This window comes from Aythya ferina (genome assembly GCF_964211825.1).
Source record: "Aythya ferina genome assembly, chromosome: 2".
Classification (NCBI taxonomy): Eukaryota; Metazoa; Chordata; class Aves; order Anseriformes; family Anatidae; genus Aythya; species Aythya ferina.
In genome coordinates this window covers 9538493-9557818 of record NC_140297.1, presented here as the reverse complement: position 1 = coordinate 9557818, position 19326 = coordinate 9538493, and the positions used below count along the sequence as shown (strand labels likewise).

At 38.6% G+C, this 19326-nt stretch overlaps 1 protein-coding gene across 4 annotated transcripts in view; it reads right to left on the bottom strand.

The window, feature by feature from the left end:
• The window catches only part of UBE3C (ubiquitin protein ligase E3C), a 79493-nt gene extending 61099 nt beyond the window's left edge, over nucleotides 1–18394 (bottom strand). Inside the window, exons 1-9 of one of the 4 annotated variants that reach the window (XM_084509492.1) lie at nucleotides 18114–18394; nucleotides 13812–13905; nucleotides 13140–13370; nucleotides 8243–8296; nucleotides 5490–5564; nucleotides 4673–4819; nucleotides 3786–3901; nucleotides 2339–2496; nucleotides 195–348 (exon numbers count right to left, since the gene is read on the bottom strand). In XM_084509492.1, coding sequence (XP_084365618.1) covers nucleotides 195–348; nucleotides 2339–2496; nucleotides 3786–3901; nucleotides 4673–4819; nucleotides 5490–5564; nucleotides 8243–8296; nucleotides 13140–13196 — 761 coding nt within the window. In that variant the 5' untranslated portion in view covers nucleotides 13197–13370; nucleotides 13812–13905; nucleotides 18114–18394. The remainder of the gene's footprint in view (nucleotides 1–194; nucleotides 349–2338; nucleotides 2497–3785; nucleotides 3902–4672; nucleotides 4820–5489; nucleotides 5565–8242; nucleotides 8297–13139; nucleotides 13371–13811; nucleotides 13906–18113) is intronic. The other 3 variants (XM_084509494.1, XM_084509493.1, XM_084509491.1) reach the window with 3 other exon arrangements.
• Nucleotides 18395–19326: the final 932 nt, after the last annotated feature.

Here is a 19326-nt window from a genome sequence, read left to right as displayed (position 1 = left end):
CTTTCCATATACCTCTTTTTTTTTTTTCCACTTGCCTTTGGCTGTATCTTTATTCTCAAATACATTTTGCACACTTGCCTTCCTATATAAATCATTACTAGTGCAAATAAATCACATTGCAAGAAAAGCTAGACACTTATAAACTGTGAAACTTTGACAGTAAAAAGTATGCAAATAGCTGGTATTATTCTTACCTTGCACCTTCTGGACAGGAGCTATACGTAAAGTGCAATGGTTTCAGAACATTCTCCAGAAGTATTTTTGCAATAGGGACTCGAGAAACATCCGAATACTCAATACTCGATGGAAGCTTATTGTTAATTAACAAATAAAGCGACCTGTAGTAGCCTGCAAAAAAAAAAGTTGTGGTTTTAAAATACGGTATTACTTCTTTTCTTTATGAAACAACATATACTTAGCATTTATAACTTTAAGGAATTCATTGCTATGAAAAGTGTTATAAGACATTTTTCAAGAGTCCAAAAGTCACATTCACATAACTAAAACGAGGTATGAGCAATATCTTTGAAAACATCTCTGAATAAAATCATAGATAACCACATTCAGAGTCAGTTTGACTTTCAAAAACCAACCAATTCTGCTGATAAAGTTTAAAGTGATTGATTTATTTTTTATTTTAAAACAATGACCAAACCATGGCATCTTACAGCTAAGAATCTTGTTGCCAGAATATCTTAATTCTGCAAACATCTTGCTTTAGGAGACTGAAGGAAACAATTACCGTTCCAAAACAGGAATCTCTCAGACAGTAATAAAATGTATTACCACCCAAGCTATAAAGATTTATACAGAGGGTAATCTGTCTTGCTGTCAGAAATCTGTTTTTGTCTCACTACAGTACAAATGGAATCACGTGACTTCATTTTTCTTAATCCAACTTCCTCTTGTTCAATGAACTCCTAAATTAAGACAAGTTCCACTACTACAGGAACCACCATACATAAGTGGTATTTCTCTTTCTCATTCAGAGACTGAGTTCCCTTTGTCTGGGACTGTCTACCTTGACATATAATGCAACAAATGGAAGTCCCGTAAGGAATGACTTAGCAATGCTGGTAAAGTGCATATGGAAGACAAATTATATGCAAAATCATATATTAATAAAAGCTATCTACCTGATTCTTTGCAACTTAACCATCCTAAATAATGACTTACGATAACGATAAAAAAGACTGTACATTGGCATTTGCACACAAATGATTCTTTCTGTTTTAGTGATAAACGATTAAAAAGCTGAATTGTTTTTTTTTTTTACTAAAATTTATCATTTAATATATTGGTAAACCCTCGTATCAGTTGTAAGAATGGAATATTATACTAAAAGAACAAATATAAAAGTATTTGGAAAGATACTGTTAATACAGTAAACAATAAGATAAACACAAGTACTTCTGTAGTACTAATTATGCCTACACAATTAAAATAAAAGTGCTACAGTCAAAGTCACTTTTTGTCCATAGTAACTTCAATGTGTAGTAGTTGTACACACCCTTAGTAACAGGATAAGACAGCCTTGTCCTACTGAATATATTTTAAAGCCTACAAATACAGAATTATTACAAAAATTGATTAACAAATTGGAAAGTGCACTTTTTATATTTAATACCGATGAAGATGCTTATTTTATACTGGTTTCGTAATTTCTACCAGTCTTGCAAATGCAAACAACATCAGAAAAGCAAATAACTTTTTTCACACATCCCCAGAGTAATAAAGTTTTTTCAAGACAAAAAATAATTTAGGTGATAACGACACAATTCATTAACTTCCAGTATGTTTGCACAGGTGTAACTGATTGCCACTCAGCAAACAGTTTTGCAGATGATGCCACAAAGGAAATAAAAGCTGGGTCATCACCTCTTTGCTAAAGTGTCTCTATCTAGTGTTAGCAGGATGAAAAATCAATGCCAATGTACTATAATTATCATTAGCAGTTACAGAGAACACTACTGTAAAAGAATACACAAGGTTTACATAACTAACACTCAGAGCTGCTAGGAAGCGTCTGCACATGTGAATCCCAAACATACACGCATGCAAGCAGCTACCAGAATAAAGTTTTGTTAGGTAATATCCATTCTCAAACTCAAACAATGGAATATTGAATTTATAAATAGAAAGTCCAAAGAAATCAACCAGTAATTTCTCAAGCAACGATCCCATTACAAGCGATATATCCACTTAACGTATGGGTTAGTAAATGCAGCATTTGATTTATTAATTACGTTTTGCCTTTACCACAACATGGTCTCCAGGTATTACACATTCTCTTCAATTCCAGATCATTTCTGAGAACTTCTAGTTCCTAGCTACTCACCTTTTTGAATCATGTAGTGCAAAATTTGTTCAATTAGTGATGTCACGTAGCTGACATCTTGTAAAGCAGGCAAATACGTATTCTCAGATGAAAATACCTCAAGCATTCTCATAGGAAGTGCAACATTCAGACTGTCATCATTGCAATTTTGCAACAGCCTATGAATGAAATGAAATTGAAATTATTTACCAAGAGATTTCTCTTATTTCACCACAGAGACTTGCACATTGATTGACAAATAAACCTACAGAAACTTTTTAAATTCATCTTAAAGTAACTTATCTCTACTTGGTTTCCAAGTCTTTTCAATAATTGCATCTTTTTCTTGCATTGTTACAATAATAATTCCTGATTTCACAGTTTCTATGCATATTGCGCTTTCTTTAAATTCTATAAAATTCTTTATTTCAGTGGCTTGAAAGTTTGGAAGTCTGCTGCACTGACTGGAAGCACAGATGTTGGAACATGTCCAACAAAACATGTTGGAAAAACATGTGTTACTACCCATATTAAAAATGAAGTCAGGAAAGCCCCAGAGCAGTATGGGCTGGGAAACAACACAGGGAAACATCGTATGTTTAACTGAAGCAGCATGCCTTTGATTACAGACTTAAGTATTAAAAATACAACCATCCCCAACCTTTTAGCAAATTGCTTATGGAACAACTACCAGTAACGACAGAAATGGTGATGATTCAGAGACTGTTTAGAATTACAACGATTTGTTACAGTGAGGTACATACAGGCATGCTTACCCTAACAATGCCCTTTCTCTCCTAGCCATCTACAAATACAGGATGTAACAGTAAAAATGATTTTGATATCACAGCCAAGACATTTCACTAAATGGCATAAAGATACTCTGACCAGAAGAACCTTTTGGCAGATGTAACTGTCATCAAGCTACTTTTTTCTTTTGTTAAGGTGTCATATACTTTCACGTTTTTCATTAACATATCATCAAAAGTTAGAACTTCTCATGAATGTTAAAAATAAAAATAAGAAATATTTTTAAAAATAAAGAAAGGGCACTCTAAATAATATTAGTCTCAAAGTAGAACATCCAAAGCATATCCCTGAATAATAATTTAACTCTGATGGTAACTTCCAATCACTGTCAATCCCCAAGAAAACCTTCTGGTTTCAACAAAAACTTATAATGATACTGATACACGCAACACTTGAGAATACACTTAAAGTCTATCAATAGGCAGAGCAGCCCTTAAACACATGCTGCATATGAACCTGAGAGTTAATGGACTTCAAGAACATTGTTTTTAAACAGGAAAAAGTATCACTTTAATGGTCTGCATATATGGTTTACATAAACCGCTCCTTAAGTAAATTTACTTGTAATACTTCACTTGCTGCAAAAAAGGAAGAAACAAGTGTCCAGTGTAATTCCTGAAAACTTCTTAGACAGTAGCATATAGAAAAAAAAAATTACCTGCAACACAGCCCCAACAGTCTTTTTATTTGGAATAAGCACGTAAGTCTGTCTGGACTATCCAATTGCTTAACAAACTGAGAACTCTGTTTAATTAAATTCTGACACATCCATATCTGGGAAAAGATACACACAAGTTTACTGTTTATTACAACTAACTGTGTTTTTTATTCCAACATATAACTGTATTTCAGTCCTGTTGTATCAAGCATAGAAACAGTAGTTGTATGTAGCATATATATATATATTTATATATATGCTACATTATATATATATACATGCTACATTATATATGCTATATATATATATATATGCTACATTATATATATATATCTACATTCCTTATAATTACAAAACTTATATTAAATTGTTCATAAATGTATGCAATAATGCTTTTGGAGAACTTACAAAACACAAAATAAGACACACGTTTTCAGTTACAGAAAAAAATAGCGATTTGTTAAACAACATAAAACACATAAGTTATTATTAAACTCCCAAGAGTAACACTGAAATATATTTACAACTAACTCTTTCAACAAGTTTCTCCGTTAAGAAAAACACCTTAGAAATTACCAGACAGGTAGGAGAAAAAAGTTGTTAAAAAATGTAACTAATTTATTGAATTGTGGATTACACAGGAGGATTCTTCATGACTCAGACTGTGTATGTGTGCATGTGTACACAAATATAAAATCTAATTTTAAGTTATTCTGTCTAAACAAAGAACAAAGGAGTACAGGCCAACAGAATACAGAACTTCTAAATGAATTTATTGAAGTGGTCAAAGCTGTTTCTGCATCCCTTCTAAACCTTCCAAGTGAAAGAATATTTTAAAAGTATATGAAAAAAGTCTACTACCAATCAAAATCTTTAACAGTACTCACCAGACGCTTAGAATCCTCGTTCTGTCTATAGAAAAAGAGTAGCTGACGAACTAAAAGGGTCAAATCAGCTCCATTAGCGGTGGAAAATGTTCCTCCAGACTGGGCCAAGTTAGCACAGCGATCAAATTCACTTCTTTGGATAGAGTACTTTGAAATAAAATAACATTAATATATCAATAATGGTTATGAAGTTATATAGGGATGCAAAACTTTAAAAAACTGATTTCAGTTTCCCATCCTAAGAGGTAGCAAAGTAATTAAGAGCATGCAGCACATATTCATTAACAGATCAAAGCATACACACAGAAGCACAGTCAAAGCCATGTTTGCCTTCTGTAATTCAAAGGTACACCTGGCAACAGATTTTTTTACTTTTCAAGTAAAGAACATTACATCAAATATTTTCAACTAGTTTACTCAATAAATACTAGCAAATTTAAACAGAATAACCAATCCAGCAAAAAGAATCTTTTGACTCAGGCTACCACCTTAGCCTCACACACATGCATACACACAAAGCTTCACTGGCATGTGAAAGCTGCAAGGGTGTAAGTGTTTTCATACACACTGTAAACATAAAACAAAAATACGTAATCCCACTGAAGTCAGCTGTCATAAAAGTGCTCTGCATCCATCTACTAAGAAGATGAGGCTCATTGGAAGATATGAAGAGGAAAACTTGTGTTCTGTTAGGTCACAAAATACTCAAAAACCAAAGATCTCTCAATGGATTTTTTTTTTTTTTTTTTTTTACTAGAAAGCCTCTCTTCCAGCAAAACTGTTTTGCATTTTTCTCAATAAATAAATGAATACTTACTTGATGTTTTCTGTCTCTGTACCCCCTTACAAATGACTGGATTATTATTGCATTTTTCAGCCTCCGCCTTTCTTCCTGAAAAAAGGAAAAGAAAAAAAAAAGAATAAATCAAAAATCAGCACTAGAACCAACTCCATTTTCTACACTTTTATCAGATTTATTTGTATTCAAATTTAATGAAAATTAAGCACTGAAGTTCAGCAGCCAACACATATACTGGGGAGAAAGTTTTGTCTGGCTTTAAGTTTGCACTATGTCATACAAAATAATTTTTAATACTCAGTAAGTACATAATACTATTCAAAAAACACATTTAATTTTTATTAGACAAAGTCTTAATACTACAATGTTGAAGCAATGACCAAATTCAATAATACTACTCATCTTTCTGCACAGAGCAGCTGACCTTGAAGTCCCACTTATTCATTTCCATTCAAGTAATATACCAGCATTAAGAGCCTGGTACAGTTTGGATGTAGGGAAAAAAATAACAACAAAAAATAACAGAATAAATAACAGAAAAAAAGTTATTTGGTGAGAATACTGCTGTCAGAAGGAAAATTAAGCTTAATGCCTAACTGCACTTCATGGTATAAGAATTCCTGCTCGCTCCTTCAAACAAGTCATATGAAGTACATAACTTTATGAAGTCTTCCTCATTAGCTAGAAAGAGTAGTTAAAATCATCCCTTTAAGATGACTCACTTTGAGGAACTGAAAGCCAGTTTGCTTCATGTACTATTGAAAGAGCACACCACGTATCTCCTGACAACACCCCCAGTGTATCCGATCACAATAAAAATCTACGGGAAGTGGCTACTGTAATTAGGTTTCTAACAATGTCCATTTAGTTTCTTAGAAGATGAAAAGGGAAGCGAATAAATACTTGCTCATCAAACCTAACACTACAAAGCAGTTGGTGAACTTTCCAAAACACTTTAATTAAACTTATAAACTCAAAACCCTTGACTTCTCATTTTATTGGGAAAAAAAAAAGACATCCAAATTTTATGGACAAGAACTTGAACAGAACTGACCAGAGAAACACCAAGATCCATTTCTGAATTACCATCCAATGTCTATTTTACTTTTCCTGGAAACCTCAGTTCCCCAGTCAACTAATCTGAATAAGCTTGAAAGAGCCTGTTACCTCCAGAGCCTGAACCAAAGATTAAAATTTGATACGCCAGAGGATATTCTTCCTCTCTGAAGTTTCTAACAGAGACAATACAAAGTATGGGGGAAAGCAGGAGAGAGTTTCAGTTACAGACAGGCTGTCTCTTCATAACCATAATGTAATGCTTGACTAAAAGATAGACACCTTCTCATTTTCTCTAGTCACAGGCTTTATCCTAGCATACAGAACTGTGATTTAGTAACCCAGTGTTTAAGGTCACTGCTAAGGTTCTGCTACAGACGTTTTTTTTTAAAGCCACAATTGCCTTTATTATCAGAAGAGTCATCCTTTAAAAATAATAACAGTAATAATATTCTCTTCTCTGAACAAAATCTTCATTCATTTTGTGAGTGACTGGTATGTGCCAAAGATGACCGTACGTGTACGCGTACATGTGTGTACACATACAGATACATGGCACTGCATCGCCTTTGCACCAGACAGAACTGAACAACTGAATGGGTTATGTTGATAGTTGGCAAAATGGTTTTGAAGCACAACAATCTTTTTGCACTTGTTAAGGTCTCAGTGATCATAAGTGAGATTTGTAACAGCATTTTTAAATAACTGGAAAAATCCTAGCAATTTCGTACTTAAACTTGGTCCATATTTGTACATCTAGGTTGGAGAGAAAAAAGCAGTAACTGTCTGCAGAAAAGGATGAGCCCCCACAGAACCTGTCTTTAATCTAGCAAGGGTCAAACATCTTGAAAGGGGTAAACATTCTGTTTTTCTGATTAGCATGAAAACTAGACAGTTATATTTTTAAAATCATTTCTTAAGACCATAAATGATTTCTCCTCATACCAGAATAGGAAAGAAAGATAAAATGAATGTATTCACTTCCATGCAATAGTACTAAATTGTTTTTAGATTGCCGCTTATCACTGAATCACAGAACAGCCCAGGTTGGAAGGGGCAAATTCACTAAGATGTTATGTTTCAAAACTGCTACTTTTCCTTTCAGTGTGTATTTCCTCCTTTGCTTTGTTCCAGACTGAATTATCTATGCCAGTAACATACATCACAAGTCAGTATTAAGACTTCCTAGACTCACACATCAGCCTCACAATTGCCTCTCAATTATTTGCTGATTTCAAAGCACTTTATGATGCATTCAAGCCCTTTACAGATCTGAGACACAAACTGGGGATGTGGCTTATGGAAGGTCATCCTGGAAACCACAGCCAAAACAGGTGTAGAAGGCAGTCTGCCAAGACCAATTCATACTAACAGATTATGGGCATGGCAAAGACACACAATTTACTAACCAAACACCTAGCTTTTCTCAACAAAGATTAGATAAACGAGCATCATAATAAAAGGAAAAATTCCCTTCGCACCCAGTGCATACTTAATTACCTTCTTTTGAGATGAAAATCACTTCTGGGAAGAACCATAAAAGCAGCCAGTTTTGTCACTTCTAGTATATTGGAAGACTACATAGTACTCACAAACTGAAACAAAGCATTCCTGAACTAAGTACAACTGCAGTGGAATAAAGTACTTTGGGCTGCAAATGTTATCACATCAAAGAAAAATCCAGTGCGCATGCAAATGCTTACAGTCTACTTTACCTCTCGTTTTCGCCTTTCTTCCTGAGTGCGATGCAGGAGAGAAGCCTTTTCCTCCTAGAAAGCAAAAAGAAAGATACTATTACACCTTCATCCAAACACAATTTAAAATTGTTCATGATATTTAATCTACACATTTGGGGAACAAAAGTTGACTGTTAACCATTTTCTGCACACAGCCTCCCAGAAGCCTGGTGACAGAGGTTACGTAAAAAGGGACAGGCAGGCAATAGCCAAACGGACTGTCCAGGTTTGTGTTCTCAGCATCCCAATAACCTAGGCAAACAAAATTCATTTACAAATGGGGAAGCTGAAGCATCCTAGGGTCCCAATCCCACCAGGTACTTCTAAATGTTTAGCATTTTCCCTGCTCAGAGTGTAAACTATTGGCCCAGGTATGCACAGCAAGTTGCGGCACGCTCGAGGTAATCCCACACTGTTCCAAAGCTCTACGCTTTGTCTAACCTGCAAAAAGCGTTAAACATGTATTTACTTCTTTTCTCACAACTTGTCCAGAAAGGTTGTCAAAATAGACTCATATAATAAATGTGATGTGTTTTTTTTTCTTTAAAAACGTTGAACTCTAAATGAGGTTAAAGCTACAAACTGAAACTTTCAGGAGAACGCTCTCTCCAACAAAGGAAAAGAAAACACAACTGAAGTATTCACGAAGCCTCTGAAGGACACCACCAGTATAAGAGCAAACCTATGCATTAGCATTTAAGCCACAACCTTAGATTTGTGCACATAAGTTACAAAATACAAACAATGTTTTATTTGCAAGAATCTCTTATGGGGTGGATCTGTGTTGTTTCCTGTGAAATACACAAAATAATTCTTTTTGGATGCAGGGTTTTCAGCTCCCACTGTACACAGTAACATTTGAAAGTACCCTGGCACCTTCCTAAGTCCAGTCTAAGACCATATATTTTAGGAAACTATTTTTTTTTCCTTCTACTACAAAAATAGTAACTCGCATTTTCTTATGGCATTCTTAGTCTAGAGAAGTTAAGAAATAATATACCCTCAAGCTGAAGACGTATTGTATCTAAATACATAAAAATAAAGCTAAATTTGGCAAACAAGCATTTTAAAAATATTTAACCACTTCTAAAACAACTGCACTGCAATATTTCCTGTGCCTATAGGCAGATAGAAGAACTGAAGGCAAAGCTCTGCACTGCTTTTCTCAAGACACAAAGGAAGTAAGGAGGTCACGATTCTCCAAATTTCTTAGGATAGAAAATACTTTAGCACAGAGGGCCAAGGAGAAGAAAAAACATAGATGCAACAAAAGAATTTCAAACTAGATTTGTATTTCACATCATTTACTGGAGCAAGCACAAAGGAAAAAATCCCACAAGAAGGTTAACCATCTTTTCCTCTAAAAACAGTATTTTACAGCCAAAGAGACCACTAAATACAGCTACTGCCCTCTAAATACAAGTTTTTTTCCAGGCGTTAAACACAGTGAAAACAAGTTGTACCAAAATCCGTATATAAGACAACACATTTCAAGCAACAGGAAAGGGGTTGGATCTGCCTGGAAACAAGTTTCTGCCATCACTCAAAAAGAAGACTAAATAATGTTCTAAACTAAGAAATACCCAAGAGACAACCTAAAATGTCAAGGCTTTTTTTTATATAGATTATTTCTTTTCCAACAGCTGATGCCCAATACATTGTACAAGTTAGTAAAACGTTGCTAGAAATGTTTAGTAATTATCTCAGTGTCACTTCTTCAGCAGTCCTGGAGCCCTTCATCCTGCAGGCAGAGGCAGTTGAGAGCATTTCTGATTAGAAGCAATGGTGCTAAGCTTCTCCTTCCGATTCAGAGCCCATTAACAACAACAAAAAGCAACAAAACACAAAGAAAATAAAAGACAATTTACAACATGAGTGGAGAAGGGAATGATATGAAAAAGAGACAAACACAATAAATGCAAGTGATTGATAGAAAAAGGTAAATAAATGGCATGGGAGCTTACCAGAATCAAATAACCTAATGTATTTGGGTACAGAGAGATATAAGAGGGCAGCCACCCCTCACTTAGTGTATCACCAGCTGTGTACTGGGATCTTACTGAAGTGACCACTTCTTAAATTAATCCACTTCAAAAAAAACACACTACAAATTCTAGTCGATGTCACAAACTTGCTTTGAGTATTTGAAAGATAAACACCATCTTGTTAAATTAGGTATAAGAGAGGAACTGCCTTAAGACAACAAACAAAATATTCAGGTAAGTATCACCTAACATAAAAGAAATGATTACAGGTCAAATAATTCTGTTCTTGTGCAGGTGGCACACATACAGAACAGAAACAAAGGAATGCAATCATAAGTATGGCCAAAGACTGTATTCAAATTCAATGCCAGAAATGCATTTTAAACAATGATATCTCCTTGAGAGCTACTTGTGTATTCAACACAATTCCAATACCTCATTTCAGAAACTAAGAAAAAACAGTATAAATACGCAATCAAGAAGAAACCTGCTGGGGGAAAGAGATGACAGGAACTATGAAATTATTTTCTTCACCTACAAATGGGATTCTATCAAACTTCTTAAAGACAGCTTACTGCAGAGTCATCTCCGAAATCTTCCCTGTCTAGACTCTCAATAAACAGACTGGTGAAAAAGAGCTGAACTCAGTAGCTCTGCATAACCCAGAAGACGTCCAGTCTCTGTGGCTGGTTGTCAACACCACAGATCTGCAGCCCTGCTACTGGAAGTGCTGCACATCTGACAGCTCCCACCTACACGGGGGACACAACTGCTGCCAGCTGTGGAACAGCGTTACACCACCTCTTGTCCTAGCCCCTGCCACAGCTACGGACAGCATGAGACCATGTTACAGTAGCTTCCATAGATTACACCCAGCTCACTCCTACTCCCCCCCCTCTTTGCCTCACCTCTGTGCTGATCGAGCTATCCACTTTCCAGCTAGAGGGGCTGATGTTCTCCTTTTGGGTACAGAAGGCAGGTATCAATCCTACTCATTAAGGTAGGCAGCCAGGGAAAAAAGCATCAGCTTGTCTTCCTACCTCCAACCCTAGCTCAAAAGAAGGAGAAAGCCATTCACCCGTAACTCCCAACACCGCCTATTTTTTGGTCTTCCTTCCTCCAGAAGCTTGGCCTCCAAAGCCCAGAACACACCGTCTGCTTGTTTCATGCAATGTTTTCTGTATTAACAGACCCTTTTCTGCCTGCTCCTTCCTCCACTGGTCTTTCTGCAGTAAAGACAACCAACCTCAAGCCCAAGGATACAACCTGCACTGTGAGAAGTTTTCTTCACCAGGTATGTGAGGCACGACACAAACAAGAAAGCAAAGAAACAGCAAAACACACCATGACATTACGGATAATGACTCAACGAGTAAGATAGAAGGGGAAAGAGGTGAAAAGAAGGAAGCAGATGGAGGACAGCAAACAAAGTCTGTAACAGTCATCAAAAAAATATAAAGGAATATTTAAAATGTTAAATTATACATCAGGATAAAGCTGGTATGTAGTGCAAAGTTCAAAGCTGTACCACTGCTGATGATGAGCTGAGGAGAAGAGCAGCATCCGACAGCCTAACGATGTAAACATCAGTACTTCAATTCACATTAAATACATAAGAAAAATCACATTGGAAATTAGGACTGCTTTCTTGACCTAATTTTGTCGAAATATACTGTTTTCCTGCAAACGTATGCTTACACAACTTCCAGTGTTAAAACACCTAGAAAAAAGACTGAATAACAGAAAATATATGAATTATGCTCCTTTTTGTCCTGCATTTTTGCATGCAATTGTTTCTAAACTTTCAGCACTCTTGGCTCAAAAATCGGGTCAGAAAAAAGAAAAACAAAAAACCTTTTTTTCCCCAAAATATATTCCTAGGATTTGTTGAGTCTTAAAAACTGAAATTGAGCACTCCTGGACAGCCATGTTAATCAAGGCATCTTAACTCCACGCTAGTAAATTTGAAAATTTGTGAGGTGCAAACATGAAAGTAAGCAATTGTTTTCAGGTACTGTTTAAATAGTGAACCCATTATTTAAAAACAACAACAACACACTTTGAAAGCATAAAGAAAAATGTTAACAATTAAAATACTGTTAATAAACAGTTGAGATTGCTTTGTAAAATATAGGTGATTATTTAGTAAGTTAAAAATGCTATTCTATCTAGCATTAAAATAGACCTTACAAGGCAAGACTTCTAAGAAATTTTTATGGGGAAAAAAGAAAAAAGCACTTCATCTTTTAATATACAAAAGACAGGTACTTCTTTCCTTAAAATAAGGGTTGTGACATTTCAGTCAAATTTAGTTTGAACCACATAACCAAAGTAAATAAGGTGACCTAAGCAATTTAGAGAAGAAAATTCCTTTCAACACAAGTGCTTGGTAAATTGATAAGTCCAGCTAATAAAAGGAAGATTTTGTAGCATCTATTTATAGCGAATAAATGTGGACACTGGGCAGACATCCCTCTCCAAAGTGGTTCTCAGCAGCTTTTCTAATTCCCAGTACTATTTTAGACAAGATAAACTCCACATCAATTGGCTTTTCTGAGCATTAAAAGAAGTTAGTATTTTAAAGGCACGCAGTGTCTTGAACTGACCCTGGACAATTTGAATTCCATCAAACATACAGCTCTACTAGCCTGAGTAAAACACTACCAGGAGCTTGAAAAAATCTGCTATAAAACAGTTTGTGACTCTTTACATCTCTGAATATTTAAGTCGTGATTAAGGAAGATGGTACAGAAAGCCATCTTCCAGAAGGAGATGCTTGAAAATACTTAAAATATGCCCCACAGAAGTGGCATTTGTCCAAGGAAAGTCTGGGCTCACTGAAATCAATGTGCTTACAAGAAAACATCTCAGCATTTTGGCTCAAATTTTACCTTAGGACTCAGAGAGCATCTGGAACCACCTCCACCACGGCAGCCACAAAGCCACATGCAGTGGAACCCGGATTGAGTGGAGGCTCGAGAGAGCAAATGAAATGCAAACAGGTTGCTTTTTAAGTTTACACCCACTTTGTCTGTAGGATGGTTGTTAAGACGTGTATTTCATATGACATTGCAGTTTTGAGTCACTTTTAATCTTCTCAGAAAGAAGCAGAAAAAATAGACCTGTAAATTCAAAACATATTTCTGCTTTTGAGATAACACTGCAAAACTGAAAACAACAGTGTAATCACTGCTGTCAGCTAACTACAGCTCTATCATGTGTAGCTTCCTTTCAAATGAGGATGCTTAGTATTATTGAGAGGAAAAAGAATCATCTAGTATGCATACATTATATAGTTTCCTATTGACACTTCAGCTGAAGTGGGGGAAGGAACACTGAGGAATGTAATGCTTAATGTTATGCTACTAATTTAAGAAAGTGCATCAGTAACTACTGAAATCAAATACAAACACACTTTAATAATCAAAGAACTTCGAGTTACAAAGACAACCATGTTAAGGAAAATTAAGGGGACTTCATCTACAGAGTCATCATTACTGGCTCATTAGTAATTTTCCACGTGTTTCCACAATATAAAACAAAAGAAACAAGGAGACACTCACTGGTACTGGTTTCACTTTCTCTTTAATCAGTGTTAACTCATCTGTGTTAAAAAGTCTTCCTCTCCAGGAATTTCTAAAGCCATCTCATTTTGCACTGTAATTAAAAATACTTTATTTTAAACTGTGCTGGGATTTATAAAAGCATATTTTTACAGATTTCAGATGGCACAGTAAATTTGACTTAATATTATTTTAGCCATTTTTCCTGTTAAAGGCTTACAAGAAGTCATTAATTCATTTAACAACCTAAATGAATGCTGCAGCACTACAGAGCCCCTTGTACACCCCAGCACAGCCGTGGGGGTACCCCTACACATTATGCTCTCAAGGACTGGTGCCTCATATTTTTTCTTATAATTGGCAAAATTAGTAAAGGATCAACAGGTCTGACCTGACCAAATCAGGCTGAAGGGCTAATGGTATTTCTGCACTATGCCACCAGGAGTCCACCTTCATGACAGAATGAGCGAGGCCCACGAGCAGCCACCAGAAGGGACAGTGACAACGATGCCAGGGCTGTGCCACGCTCACCCCTCTCCTGCCTCAGCCTGAAGGCCGAATCACATCAGCTCTCTGCTCCAGCAGAAAGCTCACCCTATAGCACCCTAAAAAAGCCTAGATTGGATTAGATCAGTGAGCTAACATCAGTCACTGCTTGCAATACAGGCAACGAACTATGAGCTGGGAACCACCACCCAGGTGCAGAAGCATCAGTTTTGGTCCGCTGTACAGTGAGGGAATTGGGCTAGCTCAGTCTGAACTGCACCCAAACCAGCTCCTCAATTCATCTATTTTCTTGCCCGCCACACCACAGGAATTCTGCAACCACAGCCTCTTGGCCAACAATAAATGTTCTGTACAAAACATCCACCAATTATCAAGATGTTTGCATATGGAACCCCAACACGAGGCAAGTGTTTTGGAGGCTACCTTACTTAAGTATTTTTAGAAGGTTTTACCAGTTATAATAAAAACTAAACCTGAAAATAACTTACCAAGAGCCTCGAAAAGCAGGGAATCATGTTTTGAAGGTGACAATAATCACTCCCCAAAGTTAAAAATAATAGTTTCAACAACAGCTTACTACTTTGTAAATAAGTAAAACACAGAAATAGTACCTATACCCTCACACAAACACACAACTAATGCAAATAATCCACGTGAATCAGCAGATTTGTGAAAGTACACAGAGGGAGCAGTCCAAATGCTGACATTACCATCTACTATCTTTTATACTTACTTAAAATGTCGTATTTAAATGCTACGGTATTTTGAAAGGAACAGTCCATGGAACAGTTATTTTGATAAAATTAATTCTGAAATCCAGGACTTAGTAATTTAGACAAAGACTGGTTTTGTTTGTTTTGTTTTGTTTTCAAAAAAAGTTCAGCTGGATTTAAGTGCTACACCATCCACAATCCAGACCACCACAATGAACGTAAGATGCCCACAGTGTAAACACAAACTGAAGCTGTCTGCTCTTATCCTTCAAAAATACCATAAAACTTAGTGGTGAGAAGGTACGTCAGATTCAGTACCTTCGGTTAGGAAAGCTACCGGTAACATGAAATGTATGTTTAAATTACATCTCATCATCCATTTTTTAAAAGGCCTGCTTTTTTACACACTGGGTATAGTTAAGTGGGTTCTCTTTCAAGTCTGAGAACCTAAACAAATTCCTCTTTTCAAACTCATACATCTATCAACTCTAATCTGCCTTAAGTCTTTATAAATTTATGAACACATCAGTTTGGATTGTAAGTTTTCTAACTGCCACAATTAATGCCATGACAAGTCCCGTTTTAGACAGGACTGTATTTCTGTAGTTGCATCCATCCTGGTAGGACTTACTAAATAAAGTTAACAGTCAGAAGGCCCAAGGAGATCTAGGCACATCTCCACTACAAACATAAGCAGCAAAGTCATTTGGGGTAGCAGTATGTGTGACCCATGACAGACAAGGTTCTTGTTTGTGGCTGTGGTCACACTGGCAAAACCACTCTTGCACTGGTCACGTTTGCAGAAGGTTTATGATGTGGTCGTAGCCACTTCAGGATGACCTCGCTAGCACAGTGAGCGCTGACTGGCTGCTCAAACTGGAGTCTCCGCTTTTATACCAAGCAGGTGTCACTTACGTAGCTGTACAGGTACAACAAAATTTGGGAAACTTTCCCGCATCAGGCAGAAGACAATTCCTAGCATTAAGCAGCCTGCAAACAGATTCCAATGTTATTTTTGAGTCGTTTTATTCCACCAAAGGAATCAAAACAGGCAGTATGCAGCATGCAGCTAACTAATGGAGCGTCGCGGAAGAGTGGAGCTTCAACCAAGCACTGTAGCTTTGTAAAAAGATACCACCTGGGGAGGTGAGAGGAGAATGGGAAAGTTTAAAAAAGAAGTTTCTTAATTCATGCATACAAAATGCTGAAAAGAAACATTTCACAATTCAGCCTCCAGTAAAACTGAAGCCTAATGAGTACGAAACACAATCACAAGAAGCCTGTGACAAGAGATGGTGAGAAGTCTCGAAACCCACACAAACACCTACCACACCAAACTCTGTGGTACTGCGTTTACATAAAAGTTGAGGTAAACTGTGTTTTGAAATCCCAAGTATTGCAGATTTTCTGAGAATTAGCAACTATTCCAAGGGCTTTTTACGATGTCCATAATCAGAATGGCCAGAACTGTGACTAACTTATTTGCATTGATACAGCACAAGCACTTCAGTGGAGCAATGGGAAATCCTGAAATCTGTGGGCCAGTCAGTACAAATCTGATCGTGAAATATTATCTTTGAATTGGCTAGAGTGAAGCCCTGTGCATCAGTCTCAACTTCCTTTATCTCACAACATTTGTGCTGCTAAATTTATACCTGCATAAGGTTAATAAATTGGTCCCGTATCATTAAAAATGTATAACCACAGAAAATTCTGCTGAATTTTCATTAAGGTCTTAGTAAGTGTAACAGAAGATTTGAGTCTGTTGTTTACTTCTAGAGAAGGAAACGTGTTCTGTAAGTACCACTGTTAGCAAGTTGATGCCAAAAGTTACAATACCTAAAGCATATTGTCAAGGACCAGGACTTGTTCTGCCAATTCCTACTTCAACTGTACAATATTTATATTTTCGACCCATGTAATGCCACTGTATGCAGTCTTATGAACACAAGCATCTTAGTATAAGCATATGATTCAGACGAAAAGTTAGGTGGTTTAAATGCAGCCCTGTTACACCCTTTATTTAATAAAATACGTAAAAGACACCGAAAAGGAAAGTTTACTGTCATTTTAACATCAAACACTGAAGTATTTTGGTTACCTTCCAAACTTACTGACAAACCTTAAAAGTTTCAGAGAACTGAACTTGCTTACAGTGTACAATAACAACAACCTGAGATGTACTTTTATTCCTGTTAAGATTCAAAGGTAAGAATGAAAATAGCAATTGGCTTTACACGCAATAACGTTGAATAACATGAGGAAGCAGTGTTTTAGCAGTGCACTGAAGTGTCCCTTACGAATCAGGCCACTTCTGAAAACACTCTGCCCTTTCTCTTGCTCCTCATGCTCTCCTGTGCTTGGCTAAGCGTCTGACTACCCCGTCCAATCAGCAAGACCTAAATAAACCATTTCACTCCAACAAGACCTAAAAGAACCGCTTCCATCAATAAACGCCAGGAGATTCAACAGCCTGCTAGAGCGGGCAATTAACCGCTGCTCACAAGCTGCCTGAACGTAAACTTGGAGGAGAAAAACTAGAGCTGTGTGTGTGACCTGCCAACCTGCCCTCGGTGGGTTTGAAGCCCCCCAATGATACGCGTTGCTGTAGGGCCGGGTGAGGCCATTCCCCACCAGCAACCTGGGGGTCAGGCCCAGGAAATTCCCCTCGTAGGGATGCTTCAGGGGTCTCTGGGTCTTTCCCCTGCTCACCTCAGGAGCCCTCCGGCGAGGGGAGCTGCTCGGAGGTGTCCCCCAGCCAAAGAAGCTGGCTTGGAGAGGGGGCGACCTCAGGAGACATTTCCTCGTCCCCCAGGTCCCAGCCTGCGTGGGGCCTGATTTTGGCAAGAATGGTGACAGATAAATAGAGGCGAGGAGACAGAAGATCAACGCATCGTGGGGAGAGGAGGCTTTCTCCTCCCTGGGAAGCCTTAGTCATAGCTGCTCCCATTTTTTGAAGGCCCAGCGGTAGGAAAAAATAAATAAATAAATAAAATAAATAAATCCCGGTAACGCCGAAAGGGGGGCGAGAAAAACCGAGGCACAGACATAAACACGGAGACAGACAGGCGGCGTCTCTTACCTTCCTACTCGCTCCTCCGAGGGACACCTTGGGCCTTGTTTTGAAATCCCCTTCAAAGCTGAACATGTTTACAGCTTATCCCATCGAGAGCGCAGCCCGGCCCCCCCCCCGAGCTGACACCGCCAAGGGGGCACCGGGGGCGAGCCGAGGGGCTGCCGGCCCCAGGGAGGGACAAGTCCCCAAAAAGGGACAACCCCCCGGGCTGGCACAAACCCCCCCAGGCAGGGACAGGCCCCCCAAAAAGGGCCGAGCCCCCGGGGAGGGCCGGGCACCCCACAGCCCGCCCGCCCCCCTCACGGCTCCCCGGTTCCCCCCCCCCCAACCTCCCTCCCTCCCTTCCTTCCCTTCCCCGCCCCGCGGCCTTCGTTTCCCCGCTCGCCCCCCTTTCTGACCGGCGGCTACGGCTGGGTGGAGTGGGAGGGATGAGGAGGAGAAGGAGGAGGAGGAGGAGGGAGCGGAGGAGGAGGAGGAGGGGGCTGGCGGGGCTGCTTCACTTGCACTGGGGGAGCAGCCGGCTGTGGAGACAAGATGGCGGCCGCCCGCAGCCTCACAGGCGCGCTCCCGCCGCGGGGCCGCGCGCGCCGCCCCTCAGCCCCGCCGCGGCCGCGCTTCAGCCGCGCCTCAGCCGGCTGCCCGGGGCCTGCGCCGCGGTTAAAGGCTACACTGGGCGTGGGATGGGGGCTAAAAGATCGATGTTTTGTTTGTAGTGTGAATGTTTATTTGTTTCTGTGGGGTATGGTAGTCGTTAGCCCGTGAGGTGGGGTTGTGAACGCTGTACCGGCGCTCAAACCCACCTGAGGAGCACCCCTGTGGGGTCACACTGCAAGGAATGGGAAGAGAAAACGGCTGTAAAGTGGCATCAGCAGAGCTGAAGGGTGAAACTGCACCTGAGGCTCTGTAATCTTACATTTCTTAGCCCGATCACTGTTTTTCAACACTCCGACTGCGTCATTTCAGCCACAGAGGTGACATGGCTTAAAGCTGTAACCAAAAGCATTTATTCACACTGCGGCTATGAGGTGCTAAATAAATATATGTGCTCAAATAAAGATGTGTGCTCAAATCCAGCTTTCGTTTCCTTTGGTGGAGATGTGGTTGGGCCCGTACTCATGAATTCTCACACCACCGTATCACAAGAAGCAGGTGGCAGAAGACGGTGCATGTGGGAGCTGGTTGGTGCCGAAAATACAGTGTCATGTCTATTCCCAAGCTG